The 21,794-nt window shown below is 33.5% G+C and overlaps 1 protein-coding gene and 1 pseudogene across 1 annotated transcript; both read left to right on the top strand.

Moving 5' to 3' along the window:
• Positions 1-3,725: 3,725 nt before the first annotated feature.
• LOC120126246 (probable beta-D-xylosidase 7) lies at positions 3,726-7,093 on the top strand. Its single transcript, XM_039144480.1, has 6 exons — positions 3,726-4,208; positions 4,280-4,579; positions 4,882-5,051; positions 5,137-5,234; positions 5,594-6,355; positions 6,450-7,093. Exons 1-6 carry the CDS (start codon positions 3,741-3,743, stop codon positions 7,031-7,033), a joined length of 2,382 nt encoding a protein of 793 aa, XP_039000411.1. The 5' UTR covers positions 3,726-3,740; the 3' UTR covers positions 7,034-7,093.
• Positions 7,094-19,234: 12,141 nt separating this feature from the next.
• On the top strand, positions 19,235-20,029 carry LOC120126307 (annotated as a pseudogene).
• The last annotated feature ends 1,765 nt before the right edge of the window (positions 20,030-21,794 follow it).

The raw sequence follows: 21,794 nt of genomic DNA, 5'->3' as shown, positions 1-21,794 counted from the left end.
ATCTAAAAATAAAATTAACCTGATTTGAACTCAATCCATATCTAATAGAGATCCGACCTAACTTTTATTTGCCAATGATGTGACCCGATCTGAACGAGATCCGCCTGAAGTCCATCTGAACCTGAATTAACCTGCTTTTTAACTGCTCCTGACCTAAACTGTTTTGACATGAACTGCCATCGATCCGAACTGAAAGTAACCCGACTTGAACCCGAACTGTACCTGGTGTCAAATCAACCTGAAAATGACCTGGACCCGACCTGATCCGAGTCGAAGCATCAAATTTATCTGACTTGACCTGTATCTGATTTTACCCGACTTGACATGATCCAATTGAAACATGAACGATTACCCGATTTTACAACCCTAGCCACAAGTAGGGGTGTGCAAATCCGGGTACCTGGGTTTTTGGATACCCAAAGTGCTAGGTACCCGGATCTTCGAGTAATTGATTTCTCGGCCCGTGTCCTGACCCGGATGTTGTCGGGTACCCCTTTTTTCTTCAAATTATTAATTAAAAAAACACACACAAATTTAAATGTTTGAAACTTTGAATTATATAGTTCAACATCCAAACATAATTAAAAAATGTTAGTCCAACATCCAAACATAATTAAAAATGTCATTTTAGCATCATTGTTCATTTTTAAAAACGAGTGACCAAAACAAAATCAAAATGTAACGGTAGGTATAATTTTGAAAAAAATAATAATAAAGTGACCAAAACATAAATTAGATAATATATAAGTTACCAAATAGGTAGCTTACCCTAAATAAAAATATATATGAATTATATTAGATAATATATAAGTGATCAAATAGGTAGTTTACCCTAAATAATAATCGAGTCGCCAAAACATAAATTAGATAATATATATGTGACTAAATATGTAGTTTACTCTAAATAATAATCGAGTGACCAAAACATAAACTAGATAATATATAAGTGACCAAATAAGTAGTTTACCATAAAAAATTCCTAATCGGGTAACCGAAAAAAATTCAATTTTGTGAGCCGGGCCAAAACTGGGAAATATTGGGTCGGGTAACCGACCCGGCCGGGTAATTTTTTTAGAAAATCACCCGATTTTTTTAGGTTATGGTCGGCGGGTCGAGTTAACTGGATCGGGTATTTTTGTACACCCTAGCCACAAGTAAACAACCTCTAAAATCCCTTCTGAGCAATGTAAATATATTTCCCCTAAACGAATCAAAAGCATATAAGACCTGAACATCAACAGTTGTATCCGTAAGATATTTACATTATTAATAATTAAAAAATAAAAAAAATCTAAACATATAATATGTTGTAATTATTTCATATTAATAAGAGAAAAAAAAAGGGAAAACTTAACGTTTCATGTAAAATCTGATTGCCGACTCCCCTACGTCCATAAATGTATTTGCCTCCAACTGCTATGGGCTTTATTAAAAAGGATTGGGTTGTTACTCTATTAGTGTGTCAGACTTGTTGGGTCCTTACTGATCTGTAAAATATTTTTTTATTCAATTGGGCTGTTATGATTAATGAAATAATCTGTTAGGAATTTTTAAACAAAAATAAATAAATAAAGTAATATCAACGTAGAAAAGACCTAATTCCTTACAGCGAGAAATTTGTGAAGCGAACATGGAAGCTGCTTGTATCTCCAAGATTAATATACTTCTGGTCAGCTATCATTGTATACCTCAATGCCCGATACTCTCATTCCTCTGCTCAATGGGGACACCGTATGCCCCCTGGACATGCCTAATGTACTCCTTTAGGCTCCTTTCACTTCTAAAACACGTAGAAAACACATACTAGATGTGATATTTAAAGTGGTTCAATATCGACTATCTCCAAAGGTGAAAAGAATAATACTATACTATAAGCATAGAGATCACGAAGAGTACGAATACATTGTATCACATATATCCTAAACTTCAATATCTATATCAAAATCCAAAGGATATCAAATCACTCTCTCAATATCCTATAGAACTCGTATATACATAAATCTCAAAAGTTACAGAAACTACAAAAGTTTCTCTCTCATAATTCTAATGTTAAAATATACTTTATATGTATAGAATCAAATACTTGATCATTAAGAATCCTTATTCCATAAAATTTCTTAGCTAAATAAACCCGATCATTAATTAATCTTCGACTAACATAATTACAATAAAATTTAACTTAATTTCTAATTAGATTTTTTTTTGAAAAAATTTAAGTCTAATCATAACCCTATTTAGAAGGGAGAGTAAGGAAAAACTATAGGGAAAAGAAGAGAACTGCTCTCAGTGAATCTAAACCGAGGATCTAAGAAACATGAACAGTATGCATACTCAATTTCTAATAAAACAAACTTATATTATATGGGATTCCTTATTATCAAAACAAAAGGAGAAATGACATTCAATTAACGACAAAATTCTTTTGATAACATATGCCATCAAAGATATCTTTCTTCTTTTTCTACTCCTCAATAATCTTTTTTCTTTGTTCTTAAATGGAAGAGTAAATTATCAACCCAAACATTAAATCATTCGGTTGAGTAAGTTTAATTAAGAATAGATAATCAATCTAATTCGATATATTTGATAAAACTGAACTTTACAGAATAAAAAATCAAATCAAATAATATGATCAAAAAGTGATTAAAATTACAAAATATGTTTTTTTTTTTGAAATTTAAACTTTAAAAATTTTAATTATATAGTTAATTAAATAATATTTTTTTTATTTAATATTAGAATCAAATTTTTAGTCGGCGATTTTAGGAGTCGTTTGGGAATATTTTGTGGAAGTGCTTTTAATCTAAAATTCCGTTTGAAACGTAAAAGTATTTATAAAAGAATCATTTTTAGCCAGAAAACTATGTAAAGTCTATAAAGGTGGTTACTTTTTGTAATCACTTTATATTAAATGTCAATGTTCCTTTCTATTGTCCCATTGACAACTGACTCCCTAACCAATTATGCATTGTTCTTTATGAGATGAAAACTTTTAGGGTAAATTACATTATTCATATCATTTAATTATCATCATGTTACTTAATTATTTAAATAAATATTATTAGGTTATAATGTAATTTAAAGATGCATAATATAATTAAATCCGCTTATATAAGATAATATTTTATTTTAGGCATAATATCAAAAAACTAGTCTTAAGATTTAAATAAATAGTCATTTTCATTCATATTCTTCTTTAGCATTTTGACCCCCTGATTTTATATTTTAGGACAAAAATACCTCCAATATTTGACTAAGTAGTCACTTTAGCCTTTATTCATTTTTTTTATCATTTTGGCCCTCAATGTTTCATTTCAAGAAAAAAAATCATATTTTAAAGTGTTAACCGTTTGTTAACTAACCATTCTATCCACAAAGAGTTTTTTTATTCTAAAATAAAACGTTGAAGGGTTAAAATGTTCTAAAAAAAATAAAGAATAGAAATTAAAATGACTATTCAATAAAATGGAATGTGTACTTTTTATCATTATGCCATTATTTTACCCAACTTCAACCTTTAGCGCAAACATATGCATTTACCGAAAGCTATACACAACCGTTACACTAGGACGAAAATAAATGTCGATCCCTTGCCAACCATGGTAACCCTCCCTGCTGACCGACACTAAAGAGAAAAATAGATAGGACAAATGCAAATGTGTCGTTAGTACCCAAAAACCCCATCTAGAGATGTGCAATGGAAGGGCAATCAGGACATTAAATTCTGATAAAGTTTGAACATGAACCAACCTTCTCCAGTTCTCTGTTCTCACTGCACTTGGTTTGGGCTTCAACTTCACTTACTCAAAATGAACTTTCAACACCTGTGTTTCGTTTCCTTCACAAGTTTTGCTTTACTTTTCATCTACGTTGCTTCAACTCAGCCTCCATTTTCATGTGATTCACTAGACCCATCAACAAAAACCTACCCTTTCTGCCAAACTACACTCCCCATTACCCAGAGGGCTAGGGACCTTGTTTCCAGGCTGACATTAGATGAGAAGATCCCTCAACTCGTTAACACTGCTCCCGCGATTCCTCGGCTCGGTATCCCCGCCTACGAGTGGTGGTCGGAGGCGTTACATGGTGTTTCCAATGTCGGCCCCGGCATCAAGTTTGGTGGTACTATTAAAGCTGCCACTATCTTCCCTCAAGTCATCCTCACCGCCGCTTCTTTCGATGCTTATCAATGGTATCGCATTGGCCAAGTAAGTCTCCTTTTGTTTCATAATTCAGCTTCCTTTTATCAAGGCTGATCGTTTTGATGATGTGAATGAAGGCTATTGGAAGAGAAGCAAGGGCAATATACAACGCAGGAGAAGCGAATGGGATGACATTTTGGGCCCCAAATATTAACATATTTAGGGACCCAAGATGGGGGAGAGGGCAAGAAACACCAGGGGAGGATCCACATGTTACAGGGAAATATGCTGTGTCATATGTCAGAGGATTTCAAGGGGATACTTTCCAGGGAGGGAAGCTTGTTGGACACCTTCAAGCTTCAGCTTGTTGTAAGCATTTTACAGCTTATGATTTGGATAATTGGAAGGGCGTAAATCGGTTCGTCTTCGATGCTCGTGTAAGTGTTGCAGAATCTAAATTTTCTGCATTTTGGGGTATGTTTCAAATTTTCTGCAATTTGATTATCATATTTGCTTGACAAAGAATCAGAATAACGTATAGCCTACCTTTTGAGAACAAACTGTCAAAAAGTGATGAATCATGCAAGTTGTTGTAGGGGAGGAAAATGCGGTTGTTGCTCAACTTTAGTAAAAGCTACTTTAAGAAGCTCAAATTTTCACATATTCTCTCAAGCAGAACAGCACTTGTACCTTTTGCTTGTGGGGTAATATCTAGTTTGGATAATTTTAAATTGTGTAGGTCACTGTGCAAGACTTAGCCGACACATACCAACCACCGTTCAAGAGGTGCGTGAAGGATGGGCGAGCAAGCGGCATAATGTGTGCGTACAATAGAGTGAATGGGGTCCCAAACTGTGCAGATGAAGACCTCTTATCAAAGACAGCTAGAGGTGAATGGGATTTCAAAGGGTAATATTCGTTTCCTGTCATTTGTCAATTTATTATGCTGGAGAACAGAAAATTATGATTAGTTTGTGATGGCATCTATTCACAGGTACATCTCATCGGACTGTGATGCTGTCGATGTAATGTATAACAATCAACGATACACCAAAGCACCCGAAGATGCTGTTGTCGATGTTCTTAGAGCTGGTATGCTGGACCTCACCCTTTCTAATGTTGTCCTATGCAACATGTGTCTGTACTTTCTACATTCATTCTCTGTTTCTCGAAAGTCTTCGCTTTTATCGAAGAAAATCATATCGACCAGTTATGTATGTTCAGATATGGGTAGAGTATATGATCATTCAAAGATCCTCCACATACATGAAAAAATTTACACCCAAGTTCGACTAATATATGTTGCACTTGTTGTTTGAAATTTCCTGCATCAATAGGTCTAGCTGGAAATACTTCCATGGAAAACATGTAGGCATAGGGTTTGAAAGAATTTGTTGAAACATTGATAATTCATCTTTGAAAGAAATTGATGAAATTTTGATAATTTACAGGCATGGATGTCAACTGCGGATCCTTCCTGCAGAAATACACGAAATCAGCTATTCTACAGAAAAAATTGCCTGAATCCTTGGTAGACCGAGCTCTTCATAATCTCTTTTCTATCAGAATTAGATTAGGCCTTTTCAATGGAAATCCAGTGAACAATCCTTTCGGTAACATCGGGACTGATCAAATTTGCTCCCCTGAGCACCAGATTCTAGCACTGGAAGCTGCTCGTAACGGCATCGTCCTTTTAAAGAATGATGCAAAACTCCTTCCACTTCCGAAAGCAGCCATGTCGCTAGCGGTAATAGGCCCTAATGCCAATTCCGCGCAAACACTTCTCGGAAACTATGCAGGTCCACCATGCACGTCTTTTACTCCTTTGCAAGCCTTACAGGGCTATGTTAAGAACACCGTGTACCACCCCGGTTGTGATACTGTTTCTTGTTCGGCTGGTGCGATTGACAAAGCAGTAGACATAGCAAAACAGGCAGATTTCGTAGTATTGATAATGGGATTAGACAAAACTCAAGAAAGGGAGGGGCTTGATCGCGTCGATTTGTTGCTTCCCGGGAGGCAACAGGAACTCATCACCACTGTTGCAAAATCAGCAAAGAGACCAGTTGTTTTGGTGCTTCTTTCTGGAGGTCCAATCGACGTATCTTTCGCAAAGGATGATCCGAGAATCGGAAGCATTTTGTGGGCAGGTTATCCAGGACAAGGAGGAGGCACTGCACTTGCAGAGATAATCTTTGGTGATCACAATCCTGGTAACAAGCCATTGACATTGCTTAGAAAAGAAAATACTTAATTCAATCTAAACAGAACAAATTATATTGCCTATTACTGCATGCTTCTATGTAGGAGGGAGATTACCTGTAACTTGGTATCCACAAGATTATACCAAAGTACCAATGACAGACATGAGGATGAGGCCCGAATCAGATTATCCGGGTCGAACTTATAGATTCTATGAAGGGGAGACGGTCTTTGAATTCGGTTATGGCCTAAGTTACTCAAAGTATTCTTATGCATTCACACACGTGTCCCGAAAGAATCTCTACTTGAATCATTCTTCGAGTTTACGTACAACCAGGACCTCGAATTCCATAAGATACAATCTCGTGTCGGATCTAGGCGATGAAGTCTGCGATCAAAAGAAGTTTACCATTAGAATTCGAGTCGAAAATCACGGGGAGATGGCCGGTAAACATCCAGTACTGTTGTTTGCGAGGCAAGGAAACCGTGGAGATGGAAGTCCAAAGAAGAAATTGATAGGATTCAAGAGTGTGATTCTAAGTGCAGGGGAAATGGGTGGCATTGAGTTTGAGGTAAGACCCTGTGAGCATTTAAGTAGGGCTAATGGATATGGTTTGATGGTAATGGAAGAAGGGAGGCATTTCTTGGTTGTAGGGGATGATGAGCACCCAATTACTGTAATTGTCTGATACATGCGGATATTATTGATAAATCCCAAATTGTTGACCATAAGTTCCAATAATAATAATTAATCAAGTGAATAAAATACGAGTATCCTACGAAACTTTGCTCGTTATCTTATCTACTTTCCAGTTGTCGGTTGAATGGAATATATGGCCAAATGCCAATAATATGCATGTAAAACATTTTTTGATTGGCCCTCAGAAAAAGCCAATATTGAAGTTTAAGCTCAATTTGAACTTCCAAGTTGTAGAAAGGTGTGATATTCCAAGCAAATAATGTCCTAGGATGCTTTCATTGATATTAATTCTAAAATAAGGTCTAAACTATACTTTTAATTTTATATGTCTGATTTTTTTTTGTCAAAATAAGTTGAACGTTTCATTCCACACTTATTTTGCACCTTGACAGATATAACAATCAACTATGCAGATAACAAAATTATGAAACTAATGGGAACTCGACTCGAATTAGTATCAAATTTTTATTTTTCCTTCTTAACAGAGATTTTGTTTAAAGCATCTCCTGAAATATGATAAGATTATGCAGTCAGATCACATGTTAGTTCCATTTTCTCAGTAAAAATGTGGCACTGGTGTGAATAATGCACAACACAGAAACATCAACTTAAACCTTTAGATTCCAGTGTATTTGATACAATAATAAAGAATGCAAACAGAACCAGAGCAGAAGTATGGGCTATTAATATATGAGATTCCCTAGCGATAGAGCAATAGGTGCGCTTACCGTACGATCGTTCGTTTGAAAGGTTGCGACGATAAAACCGGGATCATCCCTCACTTTCCATGAGAGACCGAAAACAAAGATGCAAATTTGCTTTACTGCCCAAAGTTTTTAATGTAGGCACCTTACTTCATCAACATGAATTTCATGCCTGCAGCCATGCTAATAAGTTGTATTATATGATATTCGATTTGCCCAAAATGCAGTAATTCTCCAAAGATACATTCTAAAAGATATCAAATTTGTCCAAAGCTTATAATGCTGCCCAAAAAAGGGGGAAACCAAATTATTACCGGTAACCTTTAGCGGAACGCAGTTAAATAATAGCAAAAGCAGGAGGCACATGCATACATACAATAAGGTAACAATAGAAAGTGCAAAGATAAGCAAGCAGAAAATTCCTTGCAGATTCAACAGTGGATGCTTACAGCTTACCTAGGTTTAAGAGCATGAAAAATGTATTCCGTAGCATTTGGTGGGATAGTTCGCGATAGATCATAAGGGTTGGTCTTAGAAAAGCCTCTCAAGGAAGAGAAACTTTTTTAGAGTTAATTAGAATGCTTGCCGGAAAGATGACAGATCAACCTATAATTACTTGGTCGTTGGGAAGTGAATATTCAGAGAGTGAGTTCAATACTATATCAAATCTGTCACAAACATGAAACTTTTAACATGAAGGAAATTAAATTAAACTATTTAGGGGATCTGGACGATGATCAGGCTCGTTTCTGAGATTTTAATGGTTTGAGGTGCGAAATGTAATCAATTTATAAGTTGTATTGTCTCTTATGTACAAAGAGATGTGAATCGAGTTGCTCATAAGTTAGCTACGACAGCACTTGCTTCAAATACATCCTTTTTCTTTGGGCGAGATTACCTTGAGTTTCTCGCATCTAATGAAAAGAACGATTTGTTGTCGTATTAATGAATATTTTGTGGGTACTTTTTCCCCTTAGGACCCTAACCTTGTGTTGGTAGAAGAGTTTTTTAATGAGGCCCTTTTTTTCTTTAAAAAAAATAATGGACCGAGGTGAATATGAAAATTAAACTTCCAATAATAAGTATTGAAAAAAATTAAATAGTAAGAGTAAGAAAAAATAAAAATTTTGTTTGTAAATTATTTTTTTATTACGATTAATAAATTATCTAATAAATACATCAAATTTTAAATAGAAAACATAAAAAAAAAATTATTAAACACCCAATTGCTCACACAAAATAAGCATGACCCTACTTTAAGAGGGTAGGTTTGATTTTAACTTTATCCACCTTAAAAATTAATAAAATTATAATTAAATGGAAAGTAAAAAATAATTTAAAAATATCAAATAAAAATTGTTGTCGAGTTTTTAATGATGGGTAACAAAAAAAATTAAAAAGTAACGTTAAGTAAATTTTTTTTAAAAAAATAATAGAATAACCAAAACAAAAATAAAATAATAAGCGAGTGACTAAATAAATAATTTATTTTTAAAAATTATATACGAGCTCTATAATTGTAACACCTCGAAAACCTGATTAGTAATTTCGGGTATTAGATGTTGGGTTTGGAATGCTAAATAAGCTCAATTTAAATTTTTTTACCAGGGATGAAGGAATTGGGCTTGTGGGAAGCCCATTAAGTGTTAAACATGGCATCTTTATTTTGGGCATCAAAGAAAAGGGACCAAGGGTGTAATTAACCCCTTGTTTGAAAATAAAGTTGAATAACCATTAAGGAGGGATGATGTAAACGGGTAAAAGTCTGAAACAAATCTCTTCTCTTTTTCTGCACCTTTGTCATCTTCTTCCTTTCTTCGCTTGTCTCTTCTTCATCCTCAAATTTGTTAAAGGTGAGAGCTTTTTGGTGAAGCAAGGCTTTTCAACATTTCTAAAGGTAGGAAAGGAAATCTACACCCTCAGAGCTTTAATTTAGCCCAAAATCTTAAGTTTTGTTTATGGTAACAAATTTTAAGTTTTTTGAGAGGATTTAGTTCTAGGGCTTCGAAATGATTCTGAGTTGTTCTTAAGTGTCTATAAATGTGTTTCTAAACATTTAGAGGCTTAAAGTGATATTTTTAATCCTTTGTTTGCTTTGGTTAGTGAAAGAATGTAGTAAGTGCTCAAAAGCTAAGAGCAAGGAAAAATTGGTGATTAGGTGACTCTTGGAGCTTTTTTCCATCAACTAGAGCTAAGGTAACACATAAGTAACTCCCCTCTACCATATGTAAGCCATGAATCTATGTTTGTTTACTTGTTGTGTTCATTGAGTGCAAAGTGGGTGTTAATGGTAGCTTGCTTGATTGGTGTTTTTGTTATGTTAAAATGTCTCATTGTGGTGCTAAATAACCCCATAAAACTTAAAAAAACATTTTATAGCCTTAAGGGGGCTTATGAGAGGGTGTAAATATTCCAAAATCAGGGTTAGTGACTAAAATGCAAGTTTTGAAACTTTAAGGTCTGATTTTGAAAGATTAAAAAGTACAGGGACTTAGATAGGAATATTTTTGGTAGTGGATTAAATAGCAAGGATGGAAAGAATAAAGATTATTATGGTCTTTTAAGTTTAAGGATATTTTCTCTCCTTTATTAAAGGATAAACACGTAGGATTTGGGAGAATTATCTGGAACCATTTCCTTTTGCCTTCTTCTTCCCGCTAGCTTCATGGTAAAGGTGTGTAACATCCCAAAATACGGGTTAGTGACCAAAATTGTAAAATTTCAGAATATGGTGATTAAAGTATAATAGTTTAATAGTTTAATGATTTGTTCAGAAATATTTCCTAAAAGTTTATAGTAATTATCCAAAGAATTAAAGGGCAAAATGGTCATTAGACTTGAAAATTATAATTAAATGATATATATATATATATGGATAAGGATAGGAGATTTTCCAGAAAAAATCTCTTCTCTCTTTTCTTCTTCATTTTCTCTTATCCACGTGTGAAGCCAAGCAAAGGTGAGTTTTCTCTTGAGCTGATTATGTGCTGAAATTTAAGTTTAGTTTTGATTATTAGATGCTAAGTAAGATTAAGGAAGGATTAATTTGCTTTAAAACAACAAAATGAAGAGTTTATGAGGATTTAAAGATTTGGAGTTTTTGAATGAAATATCGAAATAAAGTTTATATTGAGAATTGAAAGTTGAATTTGACTTGTCATCAAGTTAATTAAGGGATAGGAAGTGTTAGAATAGGAATTTGAACATGTTGCAAAACTAGTATAATTTTTTGCAATTACATAGGAATGACTAGATTTGAAGTTAAAGAAGTGATTATGGAATAGAAATAAGTTTAAGTATGTGTATTAAAGTTAGGAGTATTAAAGGAAGTAAAATATGAAGGTTTGAGTTGAAAATTGATGATTTTCGAGTTTAGAATACAATTTCTGGGTAGAGGGAACCGATACCCTATGAATGGGAATCGATTCCCCCTCTTGAACGAAAAATTCCAGTATGTTCAGGGGGTATCGATTCCCCTTGGGGGGGTATCGATTCCCCCCTAAATGAAAATATAGAATTTGATTCATTAAACCGGTTTAAGTTATTATCATCAAGTTTAAAGTTTAGGCTTCTGATAGTTGTTTTGAAATGATATATTTATGTAGATATTGAGCCTAAACAAGTTCCGGAATAATCAAATGATTATAATCGAATCAAAGCAAGGCTAAGGTGAGTGCAATTTAAATTGTACTTATGTGATTGATCAAACATTGGCTTGCGATGAGTCAATGATAGAGTTACTATGGTAAGAAGTAACTTATATAATGTTATGTGATTACTTTGTGTGCATTAGTACATAGAAATGTATGTATGTTTATATGTTACATGATTTACATGCTTACATGAAAATGCAACATATGATATTAGATATGTGCTTACACATATATTTGGTATGTGATAGAAGAGAATGAACATGTGATTATGAGATCAAGGATTACACGTACATGTAATACGTGACTGAAAAGAAAAGATATGTGTTTATAAGAGAAATAATATGAATAAGTAATGTGAACGGTCATAAATGATAATGCCCATGTTATGTGATATGAGAGCTAGGGGTATAGTTGGCATGCCAAGGGTCGAGGGTTACCTATGTTCTTCGGGACATATGGACTGTTTACCTATGTTCTTCGGGACATATGGACTGTTTACCTATGTTCTTCGGGACATATGGACTGATTACCTAGGTTCTTCGGAATCTATGGACTGGTCCTTCGGGACATTTATACGAGCTGTTGTGACAGCATAGTGGTGCACAACCTCAATGTACTCATATACCTTAAGTTCTCAAAAGTATACATGGGCTAATACATGGTCCTTACAGAGAGTAAATAAATAAATTGATTTGCTACTATGTATGTTTTGTTGTGAAGTAGTATATGTGTTCCATGGTATGTAGAGAAATGTTCGATATATGTATTTATACGATAAAAAGGTACTAAAAGTACTTGTATTATCTCATGTTATCATGTATACTGAATTATATGCGGCTCGATTGAATTCATAGATTGAATGTTTATATTTATGAGAAATGCATTATTATTATGTTTTTGCTTCACTAAGTCTATGACTTAGCGTGTAAGTGTTACACGTAGGTACTGAGAAGCAGAAGGATCAAAGCTAAGTTCAAAGTAACAACATATCTCTGCTCAAAGACCAGATCAGAAGTAAATTACACAGTATGTATTATTATGTGATAAATAGGTTGGCATGTAAATAAAGTAGGTAAATTAGGTATTTATGCTCTGATCGAGTTTTGTAATATTTTAAACATATTTATATAAGTACAAATGCAAAGAAATGAACTGTTAAATTTTTACGAGTGTTATGTACAATTTACGAAAATCACTGTAGCAGGTTACTGTATTACTGTTCATATCGTATTTCACCGTTCATAAACACGTTTTTATCTCAAAATTTTATACCAAATATAATTGAATAATACATGATTGTATTTTCTTAATATAAATTCAAATGTTCAGTTATTTTACAAGAATAAAGATTTTGAAATTGTCAATGTGACATCTCGGACTCATATCCAGGTCGGGTACGGGTTGGGGTGTTACAAGGTGAGTTGAATTATAAATGTTTATTTCTAGAATTTCTAAGTTGGTTTTTGTTCTTTGGGTGTTATATAAGCTTAAGGAAAGCTTATATAAGATCAAAACAAGAAAAGAGAATTAGAAAGAGAATTGTAATTAGGGTGTAAAAAAGAATTGTTGGTATGAAGATGTTTTTAAAGTTTTGTTGATAAATTTGACTTGTCATAAGAAGAATTAAGAAGTTAGAAGTAATAGAAATGAATTAAGAACATGGTGAAATTTTGGTAAGATTTTTTAGTTTCAAGAATTATAATGAGACATTGAAGATAATGGTGTGTTATAAGGATATAAGATTATATGAATAAGTATAGTTAAAGTTAATGGTATAAAAAGAGTTCAAAATGAGAGGTTTAAGTAAACTTTGGTAAATTTTCGGGTTTAAAGAAATGAATTTTGGGTTGGTAGTATCGGTACTGGTTGAGTAAGTACCGATACTACCAAGCAATTTATGAGAAATTTATGCATGGGGTATCAATACTACATGAACAATATCGATACCATAAGGAAAAAAGAGTAAGAAATCTTCATGAAGTATCGGTATTGAAGTGATAGTATCGATACTGAGAGTATCGATACCAATGTGGAGGGTATCGATACCAGGCAACATCGAATCTAATTTTGGTATCGATACCGGGGTAGAGTATTAGTACCCTATCATAGAAGTGTCGGTACTGGGCTGGTGGTACCGATACTACTTAAGCTGGAAAGCAAAATTTGTATTTTATTTAGTTTGCATTGGTAAGAATCTTTTCGAGTAGTTCAAAATCTGATAATTATTGGATTGTGTATTCGTGTAGATATCGATCGAAAGCAAGTATCTAATGAGTCAACCAAATAAGACCGAGCAAGGAAGAAGTAAGAGATCAATATAGATTAGTGAGGTCAGGTGAGTGCAATTATGATTTGATGGGAAATTAGACTTGCAATAAGTCTGTTTCTGACATTTTGCATATATAATTGTATTGTGTGAACATGCCTTGCATGTTTTATATGTTATGGGATTTATGTGATTGTAAGTGCATAAAACCTAAGCTATATGATATAAGATTATGTACCTATGTAATAATATGAGAATGTTATATGAGAAAAGGTATGTGAAAGTGATAATGTGATATGAGAATGTTACATGAGATATGTGATTATAAATGAAATGATATGAACTATGTGATATATGTGACATGTGAATTATATGCGTGTAACTGAACTACGTGACTATGGGAATATGTGATAAATATGAAAGATAATGCCCATGTTATGTGTTATGAGAGCTAGGAGTATAGTTGGCATGCCAAAAGTTGAGGGTTTTACGCGGTCCTTCGCGATATATATGTAATCCTTTTGAACATATATGCAGTACTTCGGTACACTTATTTGGTCTATTGGAATACGTATATGGTTCTTAAGGAGTGGTCCTTCGGAACATATGTATTATATGTGGTCATTCGGGACATAGTGGTCATTCAGGACAAATCCTACGCGCCCCTAGTGGGAATTATACAAGCTGTGGTGACAACATATGTGCACAACCTCAATGAACTCATATATCTTTAGTTCTCAAAAGTGTATGGGATAAACAAAGAAATAATATAAATAAATATTGTATGATGTTATATGATTTGTTTGTGAAAGGTATAGTATGAAGTGCTTCAAAGGTTAAGATCAAATTATATGTTCTAAATGGATTAATGATAGTGATAATTACAATAATGTGACTAGAATAATGATGATATGTGTGCATGTATATAATTGGTTATATGAACTTGTATATGATGTTTGTATTATATTATTATATGAATTGTGAAATGTTCATGCATTATTGAGTATATAGGGTTCATATTATACGTGTTTTATGCCTCGCTAAGTCAACGACTTAGCGTGTGTATATTTCACACGTAGGTTCCGACATTAGAAAAGGGAGTAAAGATAGGCGATCCAGGTCAACTTCTCATTTCTATAGATCAGATCAAAAACATATTCGAATATATATATATATATATATATATATATATATATATATATATATATATATTGTTATATAGAATGTAGTTGGCATGTAGTTAAACGATTACAATTGTATAAGCTCTGATAAGTTTTATAAACTCTTTGATATAAATTGCATGAATTATGCAATTTTATTTAATAAAAGTGGGAATTTTTCATTATTTTGTAAAAGTAAATTTTTTGAAAAGTCAATGTGACACCTCGGACTCGGGTCCGGATCAGATACGGGTTGGGGGTATTACATTGGGAACCCATTTTCGTGCTTAAAAGGAGCACCCATGACTGTCTGTATCGGTACTGTAAGTAAGAACAATAGTGATAATATTCTTTGTATAGGATGAAAATAAGGCAATTTTGAGGGTGAGTATCGATACCCCTTCAAGGAGTATCGATACTCGGGGTCTGGTGTCGATACTGAAGGAGTAATATCCAGACTGAGGACACTTTGAGGTTTCCAGAATTTAATTTTGGTACTGATACTCATGAGAGTATCGATACCAAAGATTGAGTATTGATACTCTCCGTCAGGGTATCGATACTATGAATTAAAATGAAACATCGAAGCTAAAATTGGTATCGATACTAAGGCCAATATCGATACCCTAAGACCAGTATCGATAGTGACAGGCTTAGTATCGGTACTGATAGACTGTTTTGGGTAGAAAACCTTGGCTAACTTTCGAAGCTTAAGAAGGGGTTTATGGGGGCATCGAGGGTTTATCTGAAACCCTTATAAACAACAACACTAAATTATGTAGCATAAAACTAGTCTTTTTATGACACTCGGGAAACGACAAGGACACCCGGGTTACTTGAGCGATCACATGTACTATTCGAATATGTATGTAGAGATATTCATATTCTCTTCTCCAGTGTTACGCCACTTTTGTATCAGTGCGAATGCACTTTTGTACCAGTGCTGAGGCACTTTAATATTAGTGAAAAGGCACTTTAGTATTAGTGCAAAGGCACTTCCATGATTTTAATGGCAAGCCCTTATTATGATTCATTTGATGTATTGATACATATTCTTTTTGCCATGATCTATGCTTAATGCATTTCGTTGCACCATGGCTTAACTTGCTAAGCAATCATAGTTGTTGGATGCATGTAGTATAGTGAAATCATTTATGTGGCACTAAGGTCGTAGCTCAGCATTCGACATTGTTTCTGTTGGCAAGTTAGTAGGTGTAGAACTCGGGAGCTTATTGCCAGACTGTCGGATTCCATATATCAACAACAACAACAGAGTATGTCTTGATTATTATACTGAGCATGTATTATAATAGACCCTTTTTGTAATTGAATCATAACTCTTGGATTACTGTATTTTGATAATTTATTTGGGAGCTCTCCTGTTTTGTAAACTAAACTACTTTTATTATATTGCTTTAGGACGATGAATTATTTTTACAAAATGAAACGTCTTAAGAAAAATTTTAGGTTAATCACTCTGGTGGTCTCGTGTAATGCCCAAAACCTTCGGGTTTCGCTTTAATCGAATATGGGTGTTACAATAATTTTGAGCCCCAGGCAGGAGGGTCCCTGGGCAAGTTCCCCTCTTGCACATGCTTAAATACAGGCCTGACAATGATAACGATGGTTGTCGGTAAGTGAGTGAGCAATGATTGGTGGGTGGTTATTTGACGATGAAGACAACGATAATTAAGGTTTAAAATTAAGAATTTTAGGAATTTGGGATTATTTTGAGACATTAAAAAATTGGGGTTTTAAAAAAATTAATAATTTAAGTTTTAAAAAAAATATAAACACGAAAAGGGTCATGTTTTGATCGTTTGATAGATTTTTTTAACATATGTGATGTGCCATACACTCAAAATAATAATTAAGAAAATGTTAGGCATCTATCTTGACTTTAAAAAACACACTTTATACACCTAAATTAAACAAGAGATATAATTTGGGCACTTAAATTTTAATATTCTTGTCTTTGTTCGAATCTAGATGCAATATTAATGAGGGTATGGAGATTGAGAGAATTAGTTTGACATATTGCTCTGCGATCGATTCTAAATGTATCAACAAACTACTGCAAAAGAGAATCTAATTATATGAACTTTCCTAATCAGAATATGTGTCGTGATGAAATCAATATGCAACGTCAAACTATAATAATGATAGACAAAACTGTTTCATAAAAGTAAAAGAACAATTGTACCATAAAAACAGGAAAAAAAACTAACGCTTGAAGAAAATGTAAGAAAAATGGAGTATAATTATTTAGATTTAAATTAAAAAATATTAAGAAAAGAAGAAAAAAAACGATAATATTTACGCTAATGTCTAAGACCACACTTTAAAAGAAAAAAAAAGTGTAGAAAATCACTTCAAATTTAAATAAATATAAAATAAATTAATTTTAAAACCTTAAAAAGATTTTTACTTTTAATCTCATAACATGTTTTTACATATAATTAAAAGTCTATCCAACTTTAATTAAAGTCAACATTTTCCTCAATATTCCAAAGTCTTACTCAACAGGAGACGTCCTTAATTAAAGTATCAAGTATTAATAAATTTTTGTCAATATTTTACTTTGATTGGTGTATTATATATTCAATGTTAAGCTAACTGACAGAACATTATGTTAGATAACTAAATTTAATATCAATTTGTACTTACATTTAAAAAATCAATTTTCATCCACAATATAAAAATATGTCAAAAAGTCCCCTAAAAATTAATAATAATTAGTAGTTGTTTATAAAGTTTGATAATTTCTTGCACCTTCTAAAGTCACTACCAGGTGCACATACTTCTACATATTTTAGAGAGGATAATGGTGGCTTGGTTGAAGTTGAGTTGAATAAAAAAATGCGAATTATTTGAGTTGTGTATTATTTTACAATTTAAATTTTATTTAAAAAAAATTCGAGTCGAGTCAATTCAAGTTGTTCAAGTTTATTTTAAATTTAATTGTAAATATTTGTAAGGTTATAGTACTATTTGATTCTAATTTAAATGACTTTCTATAATCATATACAATATACATTCATATTTTTTCTATATCTGATATACTTATATCATAAAAAGTTGAGAGTCTTTATTCAAACTTGAAAATCAATCTACTAATTACTAAATTTTTTTAGCTAGTTGGGTTTTATTTTATAACTCGACCTGAATATGAATTTTTTTTCAAGTTGAGTTAAATTTATATAATTGCAAGTCGAGTTAAATCAAGTTTTCTTAACACTGAATCGAGTCAAAAAATTTAATTTTTTGAGTCTAGTTGAATTTTGATTACCATACTAGTGGAATTCCTCTCCACTTGCGTTTGACTTCTCCATTTATCTCATTCACATAAATTCCTTTTGTAACACCCCAATTTCCCCTATTTCAAACCTCATAAATTGGGAATTTTCCTTCAATCCATGAATTGAATTTTGGTGACCAGTTTGTAAGGGAAACAAAGTTTTGGGCCATCAAAAAAACCCTAGAGAAGTCAGGGAATAAATAACCTAATTTTTATTAGAGGTGAACCCTACCTCTAGCATTGTAATATGAACGATTACTTGCTTCATTCTTTTCCCTCTTTTTTTTATTTCAATTGATCACCGCTTCCCTCTACAATCATCGCGCCACCATGGCTGTCCAAGTAAAGCCACCAGACTTAGCAGTTGTGTCGTGTCGTTCTCCTTAGCGCAACCACACATTCATCATCGACCAAATTGGGTAAGTTTACCTCGAGTTATGGCTCGCCCCGTCGTCGTCATTTCTACCCTTGATAAAGAATAACATATGGACTTTCATGCCTCTTCCATCGAATTGGAGGGTTATTCATTGCAAGTGGTTGTTCGAGGTTAAGAAAAGCGTAGACGGTTTCATAGCTTGATATAAGGCTTGGCTCAACGCTAAAGGATTTCTTCAGCAGCCTGGCATTGATTTTCATGAAATCTTCAGCCTAGTGGTTCAGCTGACCACTATTCGTGTTATTATTTCTCTTACCCTAACCAAAGGGTGGACGTTAATGTTAGCATGATGAGTCAGCATCAATGTTGTTAGTACTGCAGCGTGTATGAGCTTAGACTGCATGGGGTCATTAGTTGAATAGTTAGAAGCTTTTTGAAGTTGTTATAGCAGTTAAGGTTGTTAGGATGTTAGCATGGTTAGTTGAATACTTAAGGTTGTTACATTAGTCAAGAGAAGCTATATATAAACAACATCAATCTTGTATTCAATGCAGAGTTATAGTATACAATATACAAGTATTGTTCATTTGTTTTCTTCATTCTCAATATGGTATCATTCGCCAAACGGTCTTGACTTTGTTTTTCTTTCGCTGCATGGAGTTCGTTAGCTCTATCATGACTGCTTCTGCCGTCGTTGATGTTGTTTCCCTCGAAAGGTCACCAATTCTTGCAAATGGAAACGACGATCCCCAATAACCTGAGTCGTAATCAATACGTGTACTTAGCTAAGCTATCCGAGCAAGCCGAGTGCTACAAGGAGATGATTCAGTTCATGCAACAGTTGGTCCTCGGCTCAACTCTATACGGCGAACTAACCGACTAGAAAAAGAACCTTCTCTCCATCGCCTTTAAAAACGTGACCGGATCTATACGTGTTGTGTGGAGAATAGTCTCTTTGATCGAGTAGAAAGAAGAAGGTCGAAAGAACGAGGAACACGTTGTGCTCGTCAAGGAGTATAGATCGAAGATTGAATCTGAGTTGCCAGATGTTTACGCTAGTATCTTGACTTTATTAGAATCAAATATGATCCCTTCTACTATCGCTAGTGATTCGAAGGTTTTCTATTTGAAGATGAAAGGAGATTATCATCGTTATTTGGTAGAGTTTAAGGCTGGTGATGAGAGGAAAGTTGTTGTTGAAGATACTATGTTGTCTTACAAGGCAGCTCAGGATATTATGCTGGCGGGTCTAGCACCAACGCACCTGATTAGATTGGGGCTAGCTCTGAATTTCTTGGTGTTCTACTATGAGATTCTCAATCAGTTTGATAAAGTATATAGCATGTCTAAACATGCTTTCGAGGAAGCCATTGCTGAGCTTGCCACACTGGGAGAAGAGTCATACAAGGACAACACTCTTATAATGCATCTGCTAAGGGATAATCTTACTCTCTGGACTTCGGATGTGCAGGACCAGTTATATGAGCCGTAGCAGGCGTGTTAAACCGGCGGTGGTCCTATTCTTCATTTGAATGTGTTCGTGGTTTACTGCATCACCTGTTTTTTTTTTCAATTTGGTAAAGCAAAATGGATATAATTTCTTGGGGTGAATTTGTAATAAGTATGATAATATAGTCCTTTAAAAAAAAGGAAAAAAAATATATGTCAAGGAACCTTGTATAAGAGGACGAATAAGAAAGAAATGAAGGTGAACAAGAAGAACGAAAGGAAGCATCAACACTTTCGATTCAAGTGAACGGAAAGAAGCATCGGCACTTTCGATTCAAGTCGAACGGAAGGAAGCATCGACACTTTCGATTCAAGTCGAACGGAAGGAGGCATCGACACTTTTGATTTAAGTGTTCAACTTTTTGTCAAGAAGGTTGAGAAAGTAGGGAGAATGTTAGAAATTAGTTGTAATTAGTTTTTAGAGCTTGTTGTGTACTTGCTTGTACTCTAGTATAGCTAGTAATAGTGTGTTCAAGGTCAGAAGAACAAAAGAAGAAGAAGTATCGGGAATGTTAGCATGATGAGTCAACATCAATGCTGTTAGTACTGCAACGTGTATGAGCTTAGACTACATGGGATCATTAGTTAAATAGTTAGAAGCTTCTTGAAGTTGTTATAACAGTTAAGGTTGTTAGGATGTTAGCATGGTTAGTTGAATAGTTAAGGTTGTTACATTAGTCAAGAGAAGATGTATATAAACAACAACAATCTTGTATTCAATGCAGAGTTCTAGTATTCAATATACAAGTATTGTTCATTTGTTTTCTGCATTCTCAATAGTTAAGACAAGTCAATAATAACACCACCTTTTTTACTGATGTCTTGGATGAGGAAGTCTATATAACACAACCACTTGGATATGAGCAAGGAGATGATAGTTAAGTTTGTAAATATCATGTACTAAAGCAAATACCCGACATTTGAACAGTAAAAAAAGAGATAATGAAATTCAAGCTTTAACCATCAATCATGTGCTTGCAAGAACATTAAATTTTAGGCATCAAATCTTATGTCAACTTCATCATAATATTTTATATTAAGGAAGTAAAATTTTAAAAATTTTATAAATAGATAAATTTTTAAAATTCTAAAAGATGAAAATTAATTATCAATAAATGGTTGTTACTTGTTCTCATATGTAATGGGGTAAGGGGTAAGTAAGATAGTAGGCTGCCCCTAACACCAGGTTGAGAGCAGTTTCCGTAGAAGACCTCCGAATTATGAAATACCCTCCGTGGGACTCGATCCCACAACCTCAAGGTTAAGAACCTTGTGCTCTACCAACTGAGCTGGATAGTCATCTCAAAATTAATTATCAATAAAATATATAAAAATATCTAAAATATATAATATTTTTTTATTTTTATAGAATGATTATCTTACTTTCTCAGCTCAGTCTATCCTTATATACACGCATGAACGACTAAGCCCGAGTGGTGAGCTTTTTTAACTTAAGTTTGTTTTGTCGAATACATGCATCAACCACCCATCTTTTATATATATATATATATTTGAATCTTTAACTTTTCGTTTGAGTGAATCAATAGTTGCAAGTAAAAAGCTGTTTTTTATTTTCTTATTAAAAGAAGTTTTACTACTAATAGTCAGGGGTCGACTACCTTTTAAATAAAAAGTTAAATGATTCTTTTAATTAAAATGAGTTTAATGTTAATTCTTTTTAACATACATTCATTCTGATATGCATGATAGCTGATGACTAATCTAGAATCTTTTTTTCCCCAATATCTCATATTTTTTTCTTAAAATATGGGAATAAAAAGAAT

This window comes from Hibiscus syriacus, unplaced genomic scaffold, assembly GCF_006381635.1.
Source record: "Hibiscus syriacus cultivar Baekdansim isolate YM2019G1 unplaced genomic scaffold, ASM638163v2 tig00110457_pilon, whole genome shotgun sequence".
Taxonomy (NCBI): domain Eukaryota; kingdom Viridiplantae; phylum Streptophyta; class Magnoliopsida; order Malvales; family Malvaceae; genus Hibiscus; species Hibiscus syriacus.
Note: the sequence above shows the minus strand (reverse complement) of the source record. Positions and strands in the feature narration are given on the sequence as shown.

What these genes read in the sequence shown, in the direction of transcription:
- LOC120126246 (XM_039144480.1), top strand. Translation starts at nt 3,741, where the DNA reads ATGAACCAACCTTCTCCAGTTCTCTGTTCTCACTGCACTTGGTTTGGG. An exon ending in AATGGTATCGCATTGGCCAA is followed by an intron (nt 4,209 to 4,279) that starts GTAAGTCTCCTT and finishes ATGTGAATGAAG; the next exon opens with GCTATTGGAAGAGAAGCAAG. An exon ending in CTTTGGTGATCACAATCCTG is followed by an intron (nt 6,356 to 6,449) that starts GTAACAAGCCAT and finishes GCTTCTATGTAG; the next exon opens with GAGGGAGATTACCTGTAACT.